At 38.6% G+C, this 19,569-nt stretch overlaps 4 protein-coding genes across 4 annotated transcripts; all 4 read right to left on the bottom strand.

Annotated features, from left to right (window-relative positions):
* Window positions 1-574: 574 nt before the first annotated feature.
* On the bottom strand, window positions 575-3,176 carry LOC111015643 (protein RGF1 INDUCIBLE TRANSCRIPTION FACTOR 1). Its single transcript, XM_022290731.2, has 4 exons — window positions 2,911-3,176; window positions 1,856-2,122; window positions 1,208-1,366; window positions 575-1,125 (listed from the first exon to the last, which is right to left on the bottom strand). Exons 1-4 carry the CDS (start codon window positions 2,911-2,913, stop codon window positions 880-882), a joined length of 675 nt encoding a protein of 224 aa, XP_022146423.1. The 5' UTR covers window positions 2,914-3,176; the 3' UTR covers window positions 575-879.
* A 6,000-nt stretch (window positions 3,177-9,176) lies between these two features.
* On the bottom strand, window positions 9,177-11,999 carry LOC148212006 (G-type lectin S-receptor-like serine/threonine-protein kinase SD2-2). The gene has a single exon (XM_088122375.1). It carries the CDS (start codon window positions 11,796-11,798, stop codon window positions 9,390-9,392), a length of 2,409 nt encoding a protein of 802 aa, XP_087978501.1. The 5' UTR covers window positions 11,799-11,999; the 3' UTR covers window positions 9,177-9,389.
* Window positions 12,000-15,979: 3,980 nt separating this feature from the next.
* Window positions 15,980-16,717, bottom strand: LOC111015594 (uncharacterized). Its single transcript, XM_088122984.1, has 2 exons — window positions 16,682-16,717; window positions 15,980-16,507 (listed from the first exon to the last, which is right to left on the bottom strand). Exons 1-2 carry the CDS (start codon window positions 16,715-16,717, stop codon window positions 15,980-15,982), a joined length of 564 nt encoding a protein of 187 aa, XP_087979110.1.
* A 30-nt stretch (window positions 16,718-16,747) lies between these two features.
* On the bottom strand, window positions 16,748-17,563 carry LOC148212005 (uncharacterized). Its single transcript, XM_088122983.1, has one exon. It carries the CDS (start codon window positions 17,561-17,563, stop codon window positions 16,748-16,750), a length of 816 nt encoding a protein of 271 aa, XP_087979109.1.
* Window positions 17,564-19,569: the final 2,006 nt, after the last annotated feature.

The following is a 19,569-nucleotide window of genomic DNA, read 5'->3' as shown; positions in this document are numbered from 1 at the left end:
TAGACTTTTTTTATACAATGATAGAAACATCGATTTACCACTCATGTTAATGTCGAACCTATGGATACTTGACATGTCAGATATATAATACCAAATTTCTCACATTAATATAAGTCTTTTTATATATATGATTTATTATCAAATTAATAAGTCAAAAGAAATTAGAGAAACAATTCCAGTGGGCTAAAACTATTTTCACCTCTACAAAAGTGAAGCTCATTCAAACTTGAAAGCCTTTCTAATATAATAATTGGATTTAGTGAATCTTAAATCTTGAGTAAGTCAAAAAGACCAATTTACCCACCGACTATTTTTTAGAAATTATGTTCTGTATTTTGTTGACCAAGACTGGAAACCATGGAGTGTGGCCACCCTCTCAGCCTTGTCTGCCACGTTCTTATTGAGGACAAAAAATGAGAGATTTTTGGGCCCCCAATAACAACCACCACATATCAAATTGGGCCAGAGAGAGAAAATGGCGGCCCATAAAGGGAAGAGAGAGAAATTTTGGGAACATGAAGAGGAACATTCTCACAAAAAAAGGTTAAGGCTAAGAGGCCAAAGTCAATCATAATGTCTTCAATGGCATGCGCTAGCAAAGTAAACACATGATGTTTTAGATTAAGCAAAGAATTAAATATAAAAAAGGTTCATTATTAGATTATTGTTTCCACAGCCAACTCTCTCCCTCCTCTGTACAACCTCCAAAAAAATTGGCACAAACAAATAAAAGAGGCTAAAACACAACCAACCCAATAAACAGCCAATGCAAGAGTTGAAATATATGTTGTTATATCTATACTTGTGTGCTGATAGGAATGTGATATGTGAAAAAATGTGGGATAGGGAAAAAAAGGTATCGATTGTCATAAGTTTACGTTACTTTAGAGGTGATCGGTGCGGAATGCCTTTCCTTTTGTGCAGAAGCTTCTTTGCGTTCAAGGATGACTTCGTTCGCCATGCTTTGATCTCTTCAGTTGATTCAGCCATTGATATAGATGATTCAATTTCACTTGTGTTTGTTTCTGGGTTGTGATTTTCCTTGCATGTAAGGTCTTTAAGATTCGGCTCCGAAGCCATGAATCTGCTGCTTTGATCATTGAGTTCCACTGGAGCCATAGACACCTGAAAAAGTTGTTAATCACTGAGTTTAATCTAGTGAGATATGTGAAAGTGTTGAAACAGATGACAAGGAAATTTCATTTACTTTGCAAGCGATTGAGCAAAAGCGGTTAGGCAAGTCTTGTATGTATCTCCCGCAAGCTTCACAAGTACCTCCAAACTTCAACTTTGTCGACGGTTTCGAATCTTTTGACTGTGGACGGGGACTCAGATGAACAGCCTTCTCCCCGTTTATCTTATATGTCTGGTGAATCGAACATTCAATACTTTAGTCCTAAATTTACCATAACCATCATGGGGAAGGGGGTGAGTATAAGAAGTAATGTATTTAGCTAGCAAGTCGAATCGTGGAAATAGCCTCGAACGAGAGAATATTCGTGATTTATACTACTACAATAGACAGCTATCAGTCCAAGTACTATCACTCTTACTTGTACTTATGCCATCACTAGAACACTCGATCATTGACCAAAAAGAATTCCAATGTACCAATAACAGAACTTTTCCTTTTGTGATTGAATTCACTGCTTCCCGGTTGTTCCTCTGGGAGTCATTTTTCATTTACGAGAATAGACTCGATCGAAGAAAACATATTATTCTGATTGGTGGCAGTTTGAAAACAAGACAATAATGTGACTTTTGAAATGGTTACAACTTGCACCAGAAGCAACAGATAACAATACAACTTTAGAGCTAGAAGTTTGCATAATTTAAGGTGGTACTGAAGGGATACCTGAATGTTGCAACAATCAAGGTGGTTCTGCAAGTCGTGCACCCGGACGACATACTGATAGACGTACTTGCAGATCTGTAGGCGCCGATGAATGCAATGAGAGATCAGGCAATGCCTGCAGATGGCAACGCCACAGTCTAAACAGAACACGTTCTTCTCATTTTTCCGGTTGTTTTGATGATGACCACAAGAACCAAAAAATTTGCTTTGCAAAAGAGAACTAAGCCAATCCGCTTTCCTTTTCTTCAGATAAATCTTGCATCCTGCCTGCAAAAAGCAAGTCCAACTATTCAATTTGCTACTTCACAGATCCCCCCGGGGCCAAAATCGAACACTTAGTGAAATTGGATAGAGATAACAACAATACATTGTGAGATTGGTCTGCCAAATGAAAAGGGAATCCCAAAATGAACCAAACAATACGCATTTAGACATCATAAAATGTGAAAGAAACTGACTTCAAATTGAACTATCAGAGTTACCAATTTAATCATGTAAGGTCTGGGTATTGTATGTAAAAGCTATATATTATACTCTCAAAACAGTCACAATCAACCAACTAAACTCAATAAGAGGAAAATTGTACATACATAATACATCTAAAATACAAGACAATAAATTCTAAATCCAAGGATGTAAGGTCTGGCCATTGTTTATAAAAACTATAGATTATACTCTCAAAACAGTCACAATCAACCAACTAAACTCAATAAGAGGGAAATTGTATGATACATAATGCATCTAAAATACAAGACAATCAGTTCTAAGTCCAAGAATGTTCAAAATTCTTACGATCTTCTTTACAACCAAACCTGTTTGGATAGTAAACAGAGCATGCTCTCAACAATCAGCAGTTAATAATGGCAAAGAGAACTCAAACAAAGTGATCCAGTAACACCCGATATCAACATTTCACGATTAACAACGGAGAGAAACAATCTGGGTGGCTGAAAATCACATGATTGAACCATAAAAACAAGAAATTAAAAAAGAAGAAAACCTTAAATAAAAACACCCCCAAAACAGCAAAAGACAGAGGAACCATCCATTCTTACCATGTCCAAATGCAATTAGAAGCAACTCCAACTTCTGGGTCGATCGATACAGAGAGAGAAACACTGAAATTTCTCGGAAATTTCTGGAAAAAGGAAAGGGAGAAGAGAAATCGGAGAGAGAAGAAAAATGAATAGAGAATGGAGTCTGTTTCTGGGGCTGCAAACTGAAAAATGATAATAATTAAAATTAATTAGAAAGAAGAGAAAGGAAAAGGGGAAAGTAGAAAATGGAAGGTGAAATGTTTTTGGAAGCTGCTGCGTCCATCTGCGCCCATTAGAGTAAATGGAAACAGTCTGCAAACGGCGGGAAAGATGAAGTGATTGGCGCCGTCGGATGCGTGGTTGATCGGACGGTTGAGATTTCGAAGCCTTTTTGGAGGTCATGATGGGAGTTGGATTGTGTGGGTCCGATACGACAAATAATTTCGTTTTTCGCCGAAATATCCGAGATTTACGCAATCGCCGTTCTTCCTCTTTATTGTAAATTTATAATTTCCAAAATTATAACCATATATTTAATTACCAAAAGAGATAGTATCTTATAATTTCCATTTTTTCCCATGCAGTTCTAAAATTTAAAGAAATTTCGTTATGGCATATACTCAATTTGTATTTAAAAAACAGTGAAAAAAAGTGTATATTAAAAAATATTACAACTTTCTTTTTTTAATAGTTTTATATTACTTTTAAATTTGATTTTAATTTTAATTATGCTATTTTTTTTTAAACTTTCCAATTTTCAATTTTTGAGTATAACAAATAGAGGATGGAAATAGAATTGAACATCCACCTCAAGTAACGGAGTATATGCATTTGTATTTATTGTTGAGTTATGTTCGTGACAACTTTTTTAATATGAAAAATTATATTGTTTTTATGCTATTTATGTAAATGTCTCTGTTGAATTTTCATTTTTTTCAATTTGGTTATGATTTTTTTTTTAATTTAATACAACAAGTTGGGTGAGAGATTCAAATTCAATTATTGGTTTAGGTGCCAATTAACACTCGGTTAAGCTCATGTTAAAAAATTGATTAGATTTTTCAAAACATTCGTGTTGTTGCCAAATAAGTGTTTTGTCAATTAAATGATAAATATATCAAATGACTTTTAATTTTTAAGGTTTTCTTTTCAATTGGGTTATTAATTTTTTATAATTATCAATTTTACCTTTTCTGTATTGAATTTTCGATTAAAAAAATATGTTAAATTTTGTTAATGGGAAGTTGATGGGTAAATAAATTGTTTTACACTTTTTTGACATGTGAATTTGGCATGGGAAGGAATCGACTTTGTTGATGAGACGGATTACAAGTAACATGTGACATTAACATGTTTAGAACTTAAAAAACTTATAAAAACTACTTCCCTTATTAAAAAAAATTGATTAGAAATTCAAATATGATTTAAGAAAGTAGAGAGGTCCTACTAAAAAATATGAAAAAGAAAATAAAAGTTATTTTTTTCAAAATAATAATAGTAATTTACAACGAAATGATTATCATGAAAGTAAAAAAAGAATATAAATTATTATCAAATTTGATGGACATGACTCGATTGATAATTTTTCATACATTAAAATTATGAATGAGAATTTTAAAAGATTAAGGACAAAAATGAAAATTTTCAATACATTTAACCATTAAAATAATTCTAAACTCAAAAGGTAAGTGAAACTTTTTTATTTTATTATTTTCATTTTCTAAAATATTTTTTTAGTATAACCGTGCAAGTTCAAATACACAATCTTTTGATGGGAGGTATATACCTAGTTGAAAGTTAGGTTGATTTTTTTTTTTTTTGGTTTATAAGTTAGACTAAAGGGTACGGCGTCAATCAATTATTATAATTATTATCGTCATTTTAAACGAATATCAATTGATTATAATATAATATATTCACACACTTGATTCCAAGAGAAAAAAAAAGGAGGTATAATAAGCAGAAAATAAGTGGAAAACTTCCAAATCTTACTTATATATAGGAGTAATCGACAAATACTTAACATAAAAAAATCATGGTAAAATTTTTCCCTTAAATATATTCTTAAAATCGATGATATTAAATTACATTTTCATATACTCATGGCCCATGGGTTCAACATCTCCATTTCGTAAAAAAATCAATAAAATATAAAAACTATGAATATAATATCAGCAATATTAATATTAATAATTTTAAATTTATTTAAAAAATGTGAAATTTTTATTTGTTAATTTAAATATATTTGATATAAGTTTTCATAAATATCCATCAACATCAACATCGACAATTCATCGATATTTCCATCAAATTATGACATCGACATCGACATTAAAACTTTAAATATCAACCCTTAAAAAGTATAAAGTATAATTCTACAAGAAAGTGTATGAGTTTTACATATATTTGAATGGTTAACAATTCCAACACTTGCTCTTATGGTACCAATAAAAGGAATAAAGGAAAGACCTAGCATTGTGGGACAAATCAAGAGAATTGTTTTAAATATATATATAAATATATATTTTGGTTGTACAAATTATTGAGAAGCTTAATCCCATTGGGGAATGTAACCAATAATGAGGTCCTGTCTCAACATTTTAGCTAAAATAATGTCCTAATATAGTAATATTTAAGTCAATCATTTTTTTCAAATAATATAATTGGTAGGATTCCCTCTTCCTTAGAAACAAAATGTCCAATCACAAAATGAACTTATCATATATCAGATAACTTATTACATTGTACTTTTGTTATATATTATTTACTAACAGGTAGAATCAGAAATTTTCAGAGGCACAAAATTTTAATAGCCTAAATTACAAAAAAATACATCTAAATTTTGCTTTCGTTTTAAAAAAATACTCTTATTCTTTACGGATTGGATGTTTCGTTTGGCTTTTTTAATTTTTTGTTGTCTGCTTTACTTAAAAAAACAAATCATTTTTTTTTGTTTTAATACTAACCTTTTATAAATATATAAAGATACTATTTTAGCAAACATTCGTTAATAATTTGAATGAAAAGTTGACGCGATACAATTGTACTGGGATAATGGAGTCAAAACCAAAAACTCATGTCTATGAAGAAAATGATTATAATATTGTTTTTCCTACGAGAATTAGGATATTTGTCTCCTATAAATAGAGTCTTTTTGTTTAGGTTTTGTTTATGTGTCATTGCATATCAAAGTGACCGCAAAACATGCAGGTGCACGAATTTTCAGAGTGCAATAGCAGTGTATTTGACAGAGTTTCAAAGGCGAGATCACGATGTTGTAGAGCATCATCGGTAACCTATTTTTGTAGGTATTTGGTGAGGTTTTTATATCATGTTTTCTAAGATTCTATAAAGGTAGGTGACTTTTGTCGAGGCTTATAGATTTGAGAGATTATTGTATTTCCCCATTGTATTATTATAATATCATACTGGAACCCGTTGTCACGGAAAAGACTGACGTAGCCCATAGTTTGGTAAAAGAGTATAAATCTCTTACTTTGCTTTCCCTGTCTTTCTCGTCTTTCTCCTATTGCGTGATTGACTTATTTTTCATTGAAGAATTGTGGAAGGTGAAAATATTCTTGGTAAGTAATTTTCCCAACAATTTGAAACGACATGGCAATTAACATAGAAGCTTACCTAAATTAAGTTCGAAAAAAAGATGAATTGTGAAAGAAGTTATCGTTTTTAAAAATGGATGAGGGCAAAATTTGGTAGACAATTGGAGAAGCAAACCCTCCCCAGAATGGAGGAAGAAGACTTTAAGGCAAAATTGAAACGTTAATTGTCACGTCCATTCCAAGTTTTGTCACGTCAACTTTTCATTTAAAATATTTACGAGTGTTCACTACAAAGATATTTTCGAAAACTTTATAAAAATTCAGTCTAAGGACGATATTGAAACTTTCAAAAGGATATTATAATATTTTTAAAACAAATTATTAAAGTTCAAAGGTTTTTTTTTTTAATTTAACCAAAATTTTTATTAAAGTTTCTTTTCATACATAACCTTTAAATCTAAATTATTTAGAGGGTAGGGGTGTTCATTTTTGCAATGGAGAGGATCTCATGAGGACTCACCCTAAATAGGGTGCATAATCTTTGTTTAGATTCTCCTCGAAACAGGGATGGGGGACATTTTTTTCTGTTATCTAAATGAGAACGGAGATGGAAAATGCATTTCACGTTACCTAGACGGAGATGGAAATGTGTATGTGAAAGGATTAAACCTGTAAATGAAGTTTTATTATGGGAAATAAAACAATTAATAAGAAAGTCCTTTTTTCAAAAATTAGTTTATTGAGTAATAGATTTAAAAATTTAAAAATAAACGGGAAAAACTTCACCGTGGGGAACTCGATCCCCACAAAGAATCTCTAGCCCAATCATCGTAAAATATCTTAGAGAATTTCACGGGAATAGAGAATTAAATGTGAAGTGGAAAGGGACAGGAAAGCTTTCTCCATCTCTACCCGTCCTGTAAACATTCTTCTTGGGAGGGGATTCGAACTCACAACCTCACGGTTGGAAATTACCGCTGAGCTATGCTCGCTTTGATAATTTTTTAGGAGCTTCAATTTCTTCACTTATTTATTGACTTTTTAATAAATTAATTGCAGTTAAAACAACACTAATATTTTCTAAAAAAAAACAAGAAGACAATGACAGTATTTGAATTTTAAAATTGTACTTTTTATGAAAATTTCAATTATTAGTATATCAAAAATTTTATTAGTCAATTTTCTTGTTGCATTCAGGTCAAGTAACTTATTATGTTTCAAAATTTAAATTTTCGAATTGGCATGTCTATGTAACTAAATAAAAGCATAGAATATTTTTCAACTCAGTGATTAAAATATATTTTGACATTAGATCATCACTTTACCATTTAATTTTGTGACAATTCAAATTTAATTAAAAAAATTAATTTAATATCTGGAGTAAAATTGAAACTTTTGAAAAGGATAAAATCAATAAAATAGCAAAATACTATAAACTAAAAAATATATGTAGTCCTTTTATTGATATAATTTTTTGAATATTAGCCAAACAATTACCCTTCTAAAGACTACTAACTTGGTTTACAAATCAAATATACATTCTATATATTTATATATTTTTCTCACACACTCGAATTTTTCATACTCTGAATTCCAATCTTATTAAAATTCTCTCCCAAACCTCTCTCAAAAGTAGAATCTATCAAAGCTTAACAATTATAGGACTTTGTGCCAACACATTGGAGGTTCAATTTTCCGCTACAACTTTTACCCTATATCAAAGGTAAGCTATTTTACCAACTAATTTTAAAAAAATGTAAAAACTCAATATTCACCGATCTAATGTACTAAAGAAACCCTCACCAATTTAATAAAAAAAAAAACCAGCTTTATACAAAATTAAGTTTGATTAATGTACAAAATCGATCGTTAAATAAATCTACTGATACTTACGAATTTTTTAAAAAAGTATATATAATGTTATTTTTGTTTAACTCCTATTAATTTCATACTAACTTCTTAAGTGGTATATAATTACTATCAAAATTTTGCAATGCTTTTTTTAAAATATATAGCTTTTTTCTTTTCTTCTTTCTTCGACATCTTTTAAAATAGGTTCTCTCATTTGCAATTAGTCATGTTAAATTTTATGTCCTTGAATTTATAATGTAGACCCTACTTTTTTTTTAAATAAATTTAAATATATAAGTCTCAAGTGTCTGTCTTTTTTTATTTTCTATTCAAATTTATGTTAATTCACTTATTTTTACATAAGTATGGTTCATAAGTTAAGACATCTTGCTCTTTGTTGAGAGGTCGGAGGTTTAATCAATTTCCACATTGGTCATACTAAAAAACAAAGAATACACAAACAAAATTCATTAATTTAATAAAAATCAAGTTTCTTAGTTTGATTAATGCACCTAATACACTATTAAATAACTCTGCCAAAACTTAAAATCTAAGTTAAAAAATCAATTATATTATTGTTTTTTTTTAAATCATATCAATTTCATACCAATTATGCTTTTTCTAACTCATTTGACACATATGATGAGAATATTTTGTCTAAAAACTTTTCAAATTAAAATTTATCAACGGGTAAAATTTGCAATACTTTTTAAAGTTAAGTTGAAGATTGCAACATTCAAGTGTAAGATGCAAATTGATACAAATCCTCAAAATTATATGCATTTGTGCTCCTGGATACAAAATTGATATCAAATATATGTGTTTATGATTTATTGGACGTACCAGAGAATACTTGTTCAATTATTCTTGGAATGAGACAGTATAAATTAAAACATTTATTAAATCTAGGGTAAAAGAAATTACAATATTTATCCAAATTTAGATTACAATTTGACACAACTTGTCAAATTCAATGTTAAAGTGGAAAAAGGTTGAAATTTGAACTTCAAAAGATTAACCAAAACTTTAACTAGTTGACATTCACGTCGACAAATTTTCGAATCTAGAGTCTATTGAATCCTCGGACTACTCTAACGGTAATTTAGAACATTCCCGAGCGTCCGATGAGAAGTAAACAGAAGGCTTTTCCGGCAGAGGAATCTCCAACTTCCCTTCCAACATCTTCACCACCTTCCCCATCGGCGGCCTCATCTCCGGCTGGTTCTGAAGGCACCACATTGCCGTCGAAACCATACGATTAACAATGGCGAAATGGGCCCCACTGTCATACTGATTCCTGATCCGACGGTCCAAAACGTCATCCATCTTCTCCTCCACGAACGCTTTCTCGAACGCCCAGCTCGGGAAGTACCAAAACGCGCTCTCCATGGCCGATCCTTGCGTATCGAAATTCCTCGTCCCGCTAATGATCTCCAGCAGCACCATTCCGAAGCTGTACACGTCGGCCTTCGTCGTTATCGAATTCGAGCCCAATTTCACCAGCTCCGGCGCCACGTAGCCGGGCGTTCCTCTGATCCGGGACATGCTCACCGCCGTCTCGTCGTTTTTCTTCAACTTCGACAGCCCGAAATCCGATAGTTTCGGGCAGAAATCGTTGTCCAAGAGGATGTTTTCGGGCTTTATGTCGCGATGTAGAACCCACTCGTGACATTCCTCGTGCAGATACGCGATTGCTCTGGCGACTCCAATGGCGATTCTGTACCGGATGCTCCAATCGAGTGGGGGGTTTTCTCCGTCCAACTCTGTTGCGTGGTTCTCTGAATCGGGGGGCGGGGGTTTGGCGAACAGAAATTTGTCGAGAGATCCATTGGGGATGTACTCGTAGACCATCATTCTTTGACCCTTTTCGGCGCAGAATCCCCACAATCGGAGCAAATTGAGATGGTGCATCCGGGCGATGATGGTGACCTCTGCCCAGAAATCGCCGTCGCCGCCGGCCACGTGCTTCAAGCACTTGATGGCGACCACGCGTTTGTCTGGCAACTCTCCTTTGAAGACCTCGCCGAATCCGCCTCTTCCGATGCAGTTCGAGAAGTCGTTGGTGGCGGTTTTTAGCTCGGCGTAGGTGAACCGCTTCGGCCCGCCGGCGGGAAGTGACTCCAGACCCAGCGTCCGAGCCATGTCTCTGTATTTTACAAATCTCTTCAAGAAAGCGCAGAAGAAAATTGCTCCAGAAATTAGTTCGGCGACGAATATGGTGCTGATTATCAATACGTTTCTGGTGGTGGTATCTTTATTGTCTGGCGGCAGGCGGAGGCTGATCTCAATTGGACACGTTGTTTGGAGTCTGTACATCATTCCGGTGAAGCTTGACCGATCCGTTTCTGAATCGTCGACCTTCACGAAGGCAGCTTTCTTCATCCCGGGCGACCACAACCCATTCGACAAAATGTCTAACTGAAGCGCGCACACAGCGCTTCCGTCGAAACTGAACGTATACCCAACGCAGCTCGCATTCTTCACGCAATTCGCTTCACACATCGAAATATTCATGACTTGCAAGGAAATTTCTCTAACCCCACCTCTGAAAGTCACAAAATCGAGCGGAAGAAATTTGACTTTCTTTGATACCTTGAGTTTCCGGTGGCATCCTTGCCGTGCTCCGCCGCGAGAATCCGGGATGAATCCCGGAGGGCAGACGCAGTAGGTGGAATTGTAGCTGCCACCACTCATACAGATAGAGTTTGGGCCACAAGTAGCGTAAATCTGACACAACTCCACGTGCGCTTGCCAAACCACACCCCACCGCCGGAGATTGGTGTTGAAGCTGAAAATCTTGAGGTTCCCATCGTCATCAACTACCAATTTCCGCAGCCGGGTCGAGTTAAAATCAGAGGGGAAAATTGGGCCTTGGTTGTTTCTGATAATCCGACCATCATTTTGAAAACTCTGGAAGGGATTTCCAGAGCTCCAGTAGGTGATTGAATCAAACGTCAAATTCAGAGAGTTCACAAACTTGTATTTGCCGTTGTTGGAGACTATGGTGGTTCCGTTCAATGTCTGATTCGGCAAAATGATGTTGGTGGGGAATTGGAAGCTCTCCCACGTTTCGTAAATCAGATCCCCATCGTCGCGAAGGATCAATTTCGTGGAATTTGGATTCCCAGAAACGTTGTTAGAAGGCCAGAGGTTTTGGCCGGAGCCGTCGTTGAGACGGAGCTGGCCGGAGGGCGTGATGGCCAGAGTCGCCGAGCGGTTGACCGGAGAAAGACGATTGGCGGACCAAACGACGTCGTCGGTGGAGACATTGAGGAACCAAACGGAGAAGACGTAGAGATTGGAGTTGTTGGTTAGTGGGCGGAAGCCGGAGGCGAAAAGGGAGTTGGGGGAGAGGAGAATGAGGTTTTGTTCCGGCCGCCATGGGGATTGGGAGATGGAGAAGGAGGAGAAGTTCAGGGGCTTGGCTGCCGGCGGCGGTTGGGCGGCGGCCGGAGATGTGAAGAAGAAGAGGAGGAAGAAAACGGCGAGAGACATGGTCAAGAGTTGGAAACTTGGCTACTGGAGGCCATGGAGGCCTATGGTCAACTCTCGGATCTTCCATTGATTTATCTAACTCAACCATCCCTTTCAAAGTTTGAAATAGAAAGAAAATAAAATTTATTAATGTTGTTACTTGAAAAAATTATTCAAGTTCGGCATTAAATTATAGTTTTCAACTTTTTTTTTTCATAGGTCTAATTATATAAAATTATTCTCAATTGATTAACGTACCTATTATCGATCAAAAAGTCTAGACATTTTGAATATTCATCTTACATATTGTTGAACTAAAATAAAATTATACAAAATGATTATTAAACTAAGTAAATAAGATATCTAATACCACTTCAAAGTTGATGATTCGAGGTAGGGGTGACCATTTGTTTCTATGTCAGACCGATGCACAGTTTTTTTCCTTTCTATTTTTAAAAAAGTTGTATTTTAATAATTTTATTTTTTTAAGAAAAAATGTTAAAATTTAATTATAAATAATTGTATAACTTTTTGAGTTGTTAAACAATAAAATTATATATTTTTTAAAACAAATTTTATCATCTATATATATACTTGATGAGTTTATCGATTTTTGAAGTTTAGAATAATCGACCAATTGACTAATCAATTTGCATAAGGAAAAATTGACTTCCGACAAGTGCATTTGTCAAATTGATCGACTTCAGTTTTGTTGAGTTTTGTCTAATCGACTTAATTTTTCGACTGTCTTTTTGAACCTCTAGTTTGATTCATTACCCATCATTATTGAACTTGAAATATAGATATATTTATTGGTTACATTGTTGAAACATTTTTAAATAATTCATCAGAAATTGTTTGTGATCATTGTTCTGTCTCGAGCTCCTTATCTTTTAACTCTACTTACCGAGAAGGCAATGGTGCAATGCACAGATTAGTCCGAGTTGTTCTTTCTCAACGTTTAAATTGTGTATGGCTTGATGAAGTTCCTGCTTTTCTTGTTAGGATAGTTTTTTCGAATTGTTTGTCTGGTGTTCTATAGTTATTTTTTGTTTTTTTATATCGAAAATAATAATAATAATTAATCAGAAATACTATGACTATTTATTTATTTATTATTTGTTTATTTATTTTTGAGAAGGAGAAAAATATCATGCCTATTAGGTGGGGGTGAAAAAAAATTATTCTTTTAATTGCTCAATTATACATCATGAGGCGGCCGCATTTAATAATTATCTACATGTGACAATTTGTTGAATAACGATGATTATTTTTATTGTTTTGTAGCTTGACTTTGCAGGGTGCAATACAAAGTTTGAGAACAAGGTTTTCTGTTCTTCTTATTTAATTTTTGAACTTATTATTATTATTATTATAAAGAAAAATAGCTTGTCAACTTGGTTTTCTTTTATATCAAAATTATAAAAACTCTATCAATTTGCATTAACATATGAGATAATCAATTACAAATTTGGATATGCTACAATTATATATATATATATATATATATTTGTTGAATTTTATTGTTATTTTGAAGCAAAGTTGTAGCACACATATGTATACCAATTCTATAGATTTATACAACCAACTTTCTCAATTAAGTGTCAAAGTGAGTATAGCCTCAGCGGTAATTGACATATATCGTAGATTGAGATGAATGTATCAAATATTGACAATTCAAATTTACGAATATATCGATAGATATTTAGATATCATCAGATATTTCAAGAAAAATTCTAAATATCAGAAAAATTCTTTGAAATTTTGTGAATTTCTTAATTGATAAAATTTTAGAGAAACTTATTTAGGTTATATACTATCTTTAATAATGTATATGATTATCATATACGTTAATATAAGAATAGATAGTAAAGAAATTAATGTCAACAAATCAACCAAAATTTGATTAATGAATTGATAATTAGATGATGTCAGTTCATAACATATCTATCATTATTGTTAATGAGATGTATTTGGTAATTCTACACACGAATGAATCAAAACTTTGTTAATTTATAATCACAAATGAAAATTACACTCAACTGATTCTAAACTATTCGTGATAAATACTTTATAATCATTATTTTGATAATCAACTTTGTTTGAGCCCGAAATTGATGAGCTCAGATACAATTTAGATCGGTACGTTCAAGACGAACTACGACTAACGGTCCCACACCTTCCCTGAACACCCTTGAGACCTGCAAAACAAAGTTAGTACTCTGACGAGCAAGTTAGTTCTAGTCCGAGCTAACTTGCCGAGTCTACTTAAGATTACGTACCTTGCATTTAAGGCAAAAGTTTCTATTTATAGAAACTGGGCCCGACAGAGATTCTGACACACCCTAAAATCATGGCGTGTTGTCGGGTACGGAAGAGACATTGTTACGGACTTTACCTCAGGTCGGCTCGGCACTGTAGGTCCTACCCTCACTGCTGACCTGAGTGTCTTGAAGTCAATTTCTACATTTTGTCTGTGCGTTCGCCCAACTCATTTTTCCGATCATGACACGTGGCAGGCCAGGATTCGCCTGCAACATTGGCCCCCACTTCGGCGGGGCGGAGGTCGGCTCGGCGAAGTCTTCCGAGCTAACTGGAGATGGGTCGAATCCACGCGTGCATGTGTGACGTCATGGATGTCGTCAGCCCTAGCTTCTGCTTCAGGAACCCAAACGTCGTCGTGGGGACAGCCTGGCGTGGACGGATCTTGTCCGTTGATTCCTCCTTGATCGAGCGGCTCTCGTGCCTCCGGGCTGTCCTATAAAAGGCGAAAGTCTTTCACTTTTCACTTTTGAGTTTTCGTGTACGTCGGTCGTTTCCAAGTCAGGTACTCTCTCCCTCTTTCTTTAGATAGTTCTTTTAAGTCTTCCCAGTCAGGTCTGGCGATGAGTAGCTCGTCTAGGGATTCGTCGTATGGGTCGTCTAGTTCCTCTAGTTCAGGCGGCGTTTTAGGAGATCCGACCTTAGCCTCTACTTCAGGGAACCCTTACGTCGAGGATAGCTCGGCAAACCCTAATATAGCCCCCTCCTCGGGAAACCCTGACCTCGGTCCAGTAGTTGAGCTTCCCCCATCGACTTGCTCAGTAGGTAGGTTAGCCGAGCTCCGCAAAACCTACTCGATCCCCAACTCTATAGAGCTTAGGGTGCCCAATGTCGGAGAGTCTCTTGACGACCCTCCTCCGGGCTTCGTCAGCTTCTATCCCCAGATGTTTAGTAGGGGGGTTAGGCTTCCACTTCACTCCTTTATTCAAAGAGTCCTTAGCGCCGTTAACTTTGCTCCAGCTCAGCTTTCCTCTAATGGGTGGTCTACCGTGCTCGGAGCCTACGTCCTTTGGTGGGTCCTCCGAGACGAGGATGAGGACAGGCTCACGATAGATCAGCTCTTAGCGACCCACACCGTCAAAGCCTCCAACGAGGGAGAGGGTCGGTACTACCTCTCAGCTCGGCGGGATTAGGAACCCCTCCTCTAACAAAAATTGGAAAGAGTGTTGGTTCCTCGTCTCTGGCGAGTGGCTTCGGAGGGACGGAGGGGGTGAGCCGACCTGCCAAGTCCCGGTAGAGTTCGGTGACGTAGGTGAGTGTCTTAGGCGCGAGCTAGGGGTTTTTTTTTTGTCTTCTTAACTTAAGTAACCTCGTTGCTGATATCGGCTTGTTTTGCAGCTCTCTCATCCCCCGTTCGAGGATCAACAACAAGTCTCGACACCGCCTGCTCGGAGGACGTCATGGCCGCCGTCGAGCAAGAATACGAATCCATCTGGGTGGAGCGACCTGCCGAGGCCGGTAAAGAGGCTGAGGCTGTTGAGGCGGGGTCCAGCAAGCCTTTCGACCCTCCTCAGAAGTAGATCGTCTCGACCTTCTGTTGTTTCTTGCTTTCTCCATTTTTGATAAATCAAATTACTGTACTGAGCCGAGGCATATATACCTCGGCTCTTCATCAAACTTAGAATTCAATGAAATGAGGTTGTTTGGTTTAGATCCGAGTTATTCTTTCCGAGGTCCATATGCTTAGAGAAATTTAATTAAACTTTAATTTTAGTTTTGGCCTCGTTGTTTGAGTTTCTCAAGCCTTCATAATTTCTTACCTACACAATGGCTTACGAGCCGATCAATTCAGCTCGGCGGTGTGTATTTGGGATAACCAGGTTCCTACGGGTTGACCATTGCTTCACATGTTTGTAAAAATACAACTTATCATAGGTCGTTTAGCATAGGTCATACCACGTAGTCTTCCTCGGCCCCCATTTGACGTAGCTCGGTAGTAGTAACAATTCGAGTGCTCCGACATACTGCATTACCTTCTTGAGGACAAGGTTGCCAGGCTTGAACGTTCTGACCTTTACCCTGGCGTTGTAGTACCGAGCCATACGGTTCTGATATTCTACTAGCCGAAGTTGGGAGTGAGATCTTTTCTCCTCGAGGAGGTCAAGGTTCACGAGTAAAGCTTCACTGTTGGTCTGCTCGTAGAAGTTCTCAACTTGGGGCGTTGGCATACCAACTTCCGCAGGGACAACAGCCTCCGACCCGAAGGCTACGTCGTATGACGTCTCACCAGTAGATCGGCGGGGTGTAGTTCGGTAAGACCACAATACCTCTGGTAGCTCTTCTGCCCACCGACCTTTCAGAGATTCCAGCCTCGTCTTCAGACCACGGTTGATGATCTTGTTGATGGCTTCAACTTGTTCGTTAGACTGCGGATGGGCAGGCGACGAGTTGAGGTGTCGTACGCCGAGCTGTTGGCAGAATTGATTAAACCGGGCACCGTCAAACTGCTTTCCATTGTCGGTAATGATGGCGTTAGGTATTTCGAACCGACATATTATGCTCTTCCATACAAAGCTGACAACCTTCGCCTCGGTAATAGACGCCAGAGGTTCCGCTTCCACCCATTTGGTGAATTAATCTACAGCTACTATAGCGAACTTCAACTGCCCATTCCCCATCGGTAGTGGGCCGATCAGATCTATCCCCCACTAAGCGAAAGGCCAAGGGCTTGAGATCGGCGTCAGCATCTCCGGGGGTTGCCTCAAAATGCTCTCGAAGCGTTGACATTTGTCGCATGTTTTGGCGAACTCCTTGGTGTCGCTCTCAATCGTCGGCCAGTAGTAGCCTTGACAGATGACCTTCGTGGCCATGGACCGAGCTCCTCCATGGTTTCTGCAAACCCCTTTATGAATCTCGCGCATGACATACCTCGCCTCTTCTGGGTCGAGGCACCGCAGTAATGGTAGGGAATATCCCATTTTGAAGAGCTTGCCTTCTTGCATCAAGTAGTGAGCAGCTTGGCGTCGTAGCTTTCTGGCCTGGCTCGGCTCGGTAGGGACTGAGCCGCTGATCAGGAAGTCCTTAATCGGGTCCATCCATGTAGGCTGAGCTGACTGGATCTCCATTACCTCAGGCTGGTCGATGGACGACTCGCCGAGTATTTCGATTGGAACAGTTCTTGGTAGGTCAGTCTCGTATGCTGAGGCTAGGCGAGCCAGTGCGTCGGCGTTGGAGTTTTCGGACCTCGGCACCTGCCGAATCACATAGTTCTCAAACTGGGCGAGGAGCCCTCGGGCTTTGGCCAGATACCTCTCCATGCGAGCTTCCTTCACCTTGTACTCCTCGGTAACTTGATTGACAATCAGCTGGGAATCGCTGAGAATCAAAAGTCGCTTCACGCCCATCCCTCTGGCGACCTTCAGTCCATTTATCAATGCCTCGTACTCGGCTTCGTTGTTGGAAGCTCGGAAGTTGAACCGGAGTGCGTACTCAAACCAAAGACTACCGGGGCCGACGAGAAGCATGCCTGCTCCACAACCTTTCTCATTGGACGAACCATCTACGCAGAGCGTCTACTGGTCACGGACATCGTCCCCTTGCCTGGGTGGGGTCAGCTCGGTAACAAAGTCTGCAGCTGCCTGACCTTTCAGTGCTGTTCTCGGCTCGAAGGCGATGTCATGCCCACTGAGCTCTAGTGCCCACTTCATCAGTTGACCCGACTTTTCAGGCTTATAAAAAATATGCCTCAAGGGGAAGTTTGTCAAAACGATTATCTTGTGCGCCTGGAAGTACGGTCGTATATGTCGCGCCGAGGTTATCAAGGCTAGGGCCAACTTCTCAACACAGGGGTAACGAGCCTCGACCTCGGTCAATGATTTGCTTGTGTAGTAAACAGGGCTCTGCCGCCCTTCCGCCTCCCTGATAAGTACAGAGCTCACTGCATTTCCCGACACTGTTAGATACAGGTAGAGTACATCACCAGGCAGCGGCTTTGACAACAAGGGAGCCGAGCTGAGGTACTGCTTCAATTGCCGAAGTGCGGCTTCGTAATCATCGGTCCATTCGTACCGACCCTTTGTCCTTAGTGTTTGGAAGAAATGGTGGCACTTGTCAGTGGAGCGAGATATGAAGCGATTCAAGGCTGCCAATCGACCGTTTAACCTCTGTAGCTGCTTAATATTCCTCGGTGCTTCCATCTTGAGGACTGCTTTTATCTTGTCTGGATTTGCTTCAATTCCGCGTTCGTGGACCATGAATCCGAGGAACTTTCCTGACGAGACCCCAAAGGTGCACTTGCTCGGGTTGAGCTTCATCTGATACTTTCGAAGCACGCTGAAGGCCTCTGCTAGGTCGGCTAAATGGGAGCTCGTTTGCTTACTTTTTACCAAAATGTCGTCTATATACACCTCCATGTTGCGTCCGATCTGCTTGGCGAACATCATGTTGACCATCCGCTGGTAGGTCGCCCCAGCATTCTTCAGACCGAAAGGCATGACATTGTAGCAATACAGCCCTTGGTTGGTAACAAAGGCGGTATGCTCTTGGTCAGGCACATGCATCCGAATCTGATTGTACCCAGAGTACGCATCCATGAAGAAGAGTAGCTCGTGCCCTGCCGTTGCGTCGACGAGCTGGTCTATCCGAGATAGGGGAAAACTGTCTTTCGAACACGCCTTATTGAGGCTCGTGGAGTCAATACAGACGCGCCACTTGCCGTTGGACTTTTTAACTAAAACTACATTAGACAACCACGCGGGGTAATGAACTTCTCTTATGAATTTAGCTCGTAGCAACTGCTCGACTTCTTTACAAATTACATTACTTCGCTCGGCGTCGACAAGCCGACGCTTTTGCCTCACAGGCCTATGACTAGGATCTACATTAAGCCTATGCACCATTATACTTGGGTCTATGTCCGGCATGTCGTCATGAGACCATGCGAACACATCAGCATTTGCTTTCAGAAAACCGACGAGCTCCTCTTTCACCTCGGCCCCCAGTCTGTTGCCGATGCTGACCTGCTTTTCTGGCCCAGCAGGGGGACAAGTTCTAGTTCTTCAGCTGGGGTACCACGACTTGGCTCTGGTTCGTCGGCTTACGGCCCTGCCGCGCCCGTGACCACTGCACAAGTGGCTGTTCCCTTCATCGCGGCTGCGTAGCATTCTCTGGACATTTTTTGCTCACCCCGGACTGTCGCAATTCCGACCAAGGTGGGATACTTCAAGACTTGGTGGTAAGTAGATGGAACTGCCCTGAGATCATGAATCAAGGGCCGACCAATTATGGCGTTGTATGCAGAGCTCCGATCTATCACGACAAATTCTGCAACCTTAGTCACTTGTTGGTCTCCCTCGCCAATGGTAACAGGGAGCGAGACACATCCTTCCGCGCTGACTGACTCCCCTGCGAAACCGACCAAAGGCGTCGGGCTGAGCTTCAATTGCTTTCTCTCCCACCCCAGGGCCGTGTAGGTCGAGAACGATAAGATGTTGGCCGACGCTCCACCGTCGATAAGAACTCTTCTCACCTT

The sequence above is a fragment of the Momordica charantia genome (assembly GCF_013281855.1).
Source record: "Momordica charantia cultivar OHB3-1 chromosome 4 unlocalized genomic scaffold, Mcharantia_2.0 BLBB01000004.1, whole genome shotgun sequence".
Taxonomy (NCBI): domain Eukaryota; kingdom Viridiplantae; phylum Streptophyta; class Magnoliopsida; order Cucurbitales; family Cucurbitaceae; genus Momordica; species Momordica charantia.
The sequence above is the reverse complement of the archived record's forward strand: the minus strand, read 5'-3'. Positions and strand labels throughout refer to the sequence as shown.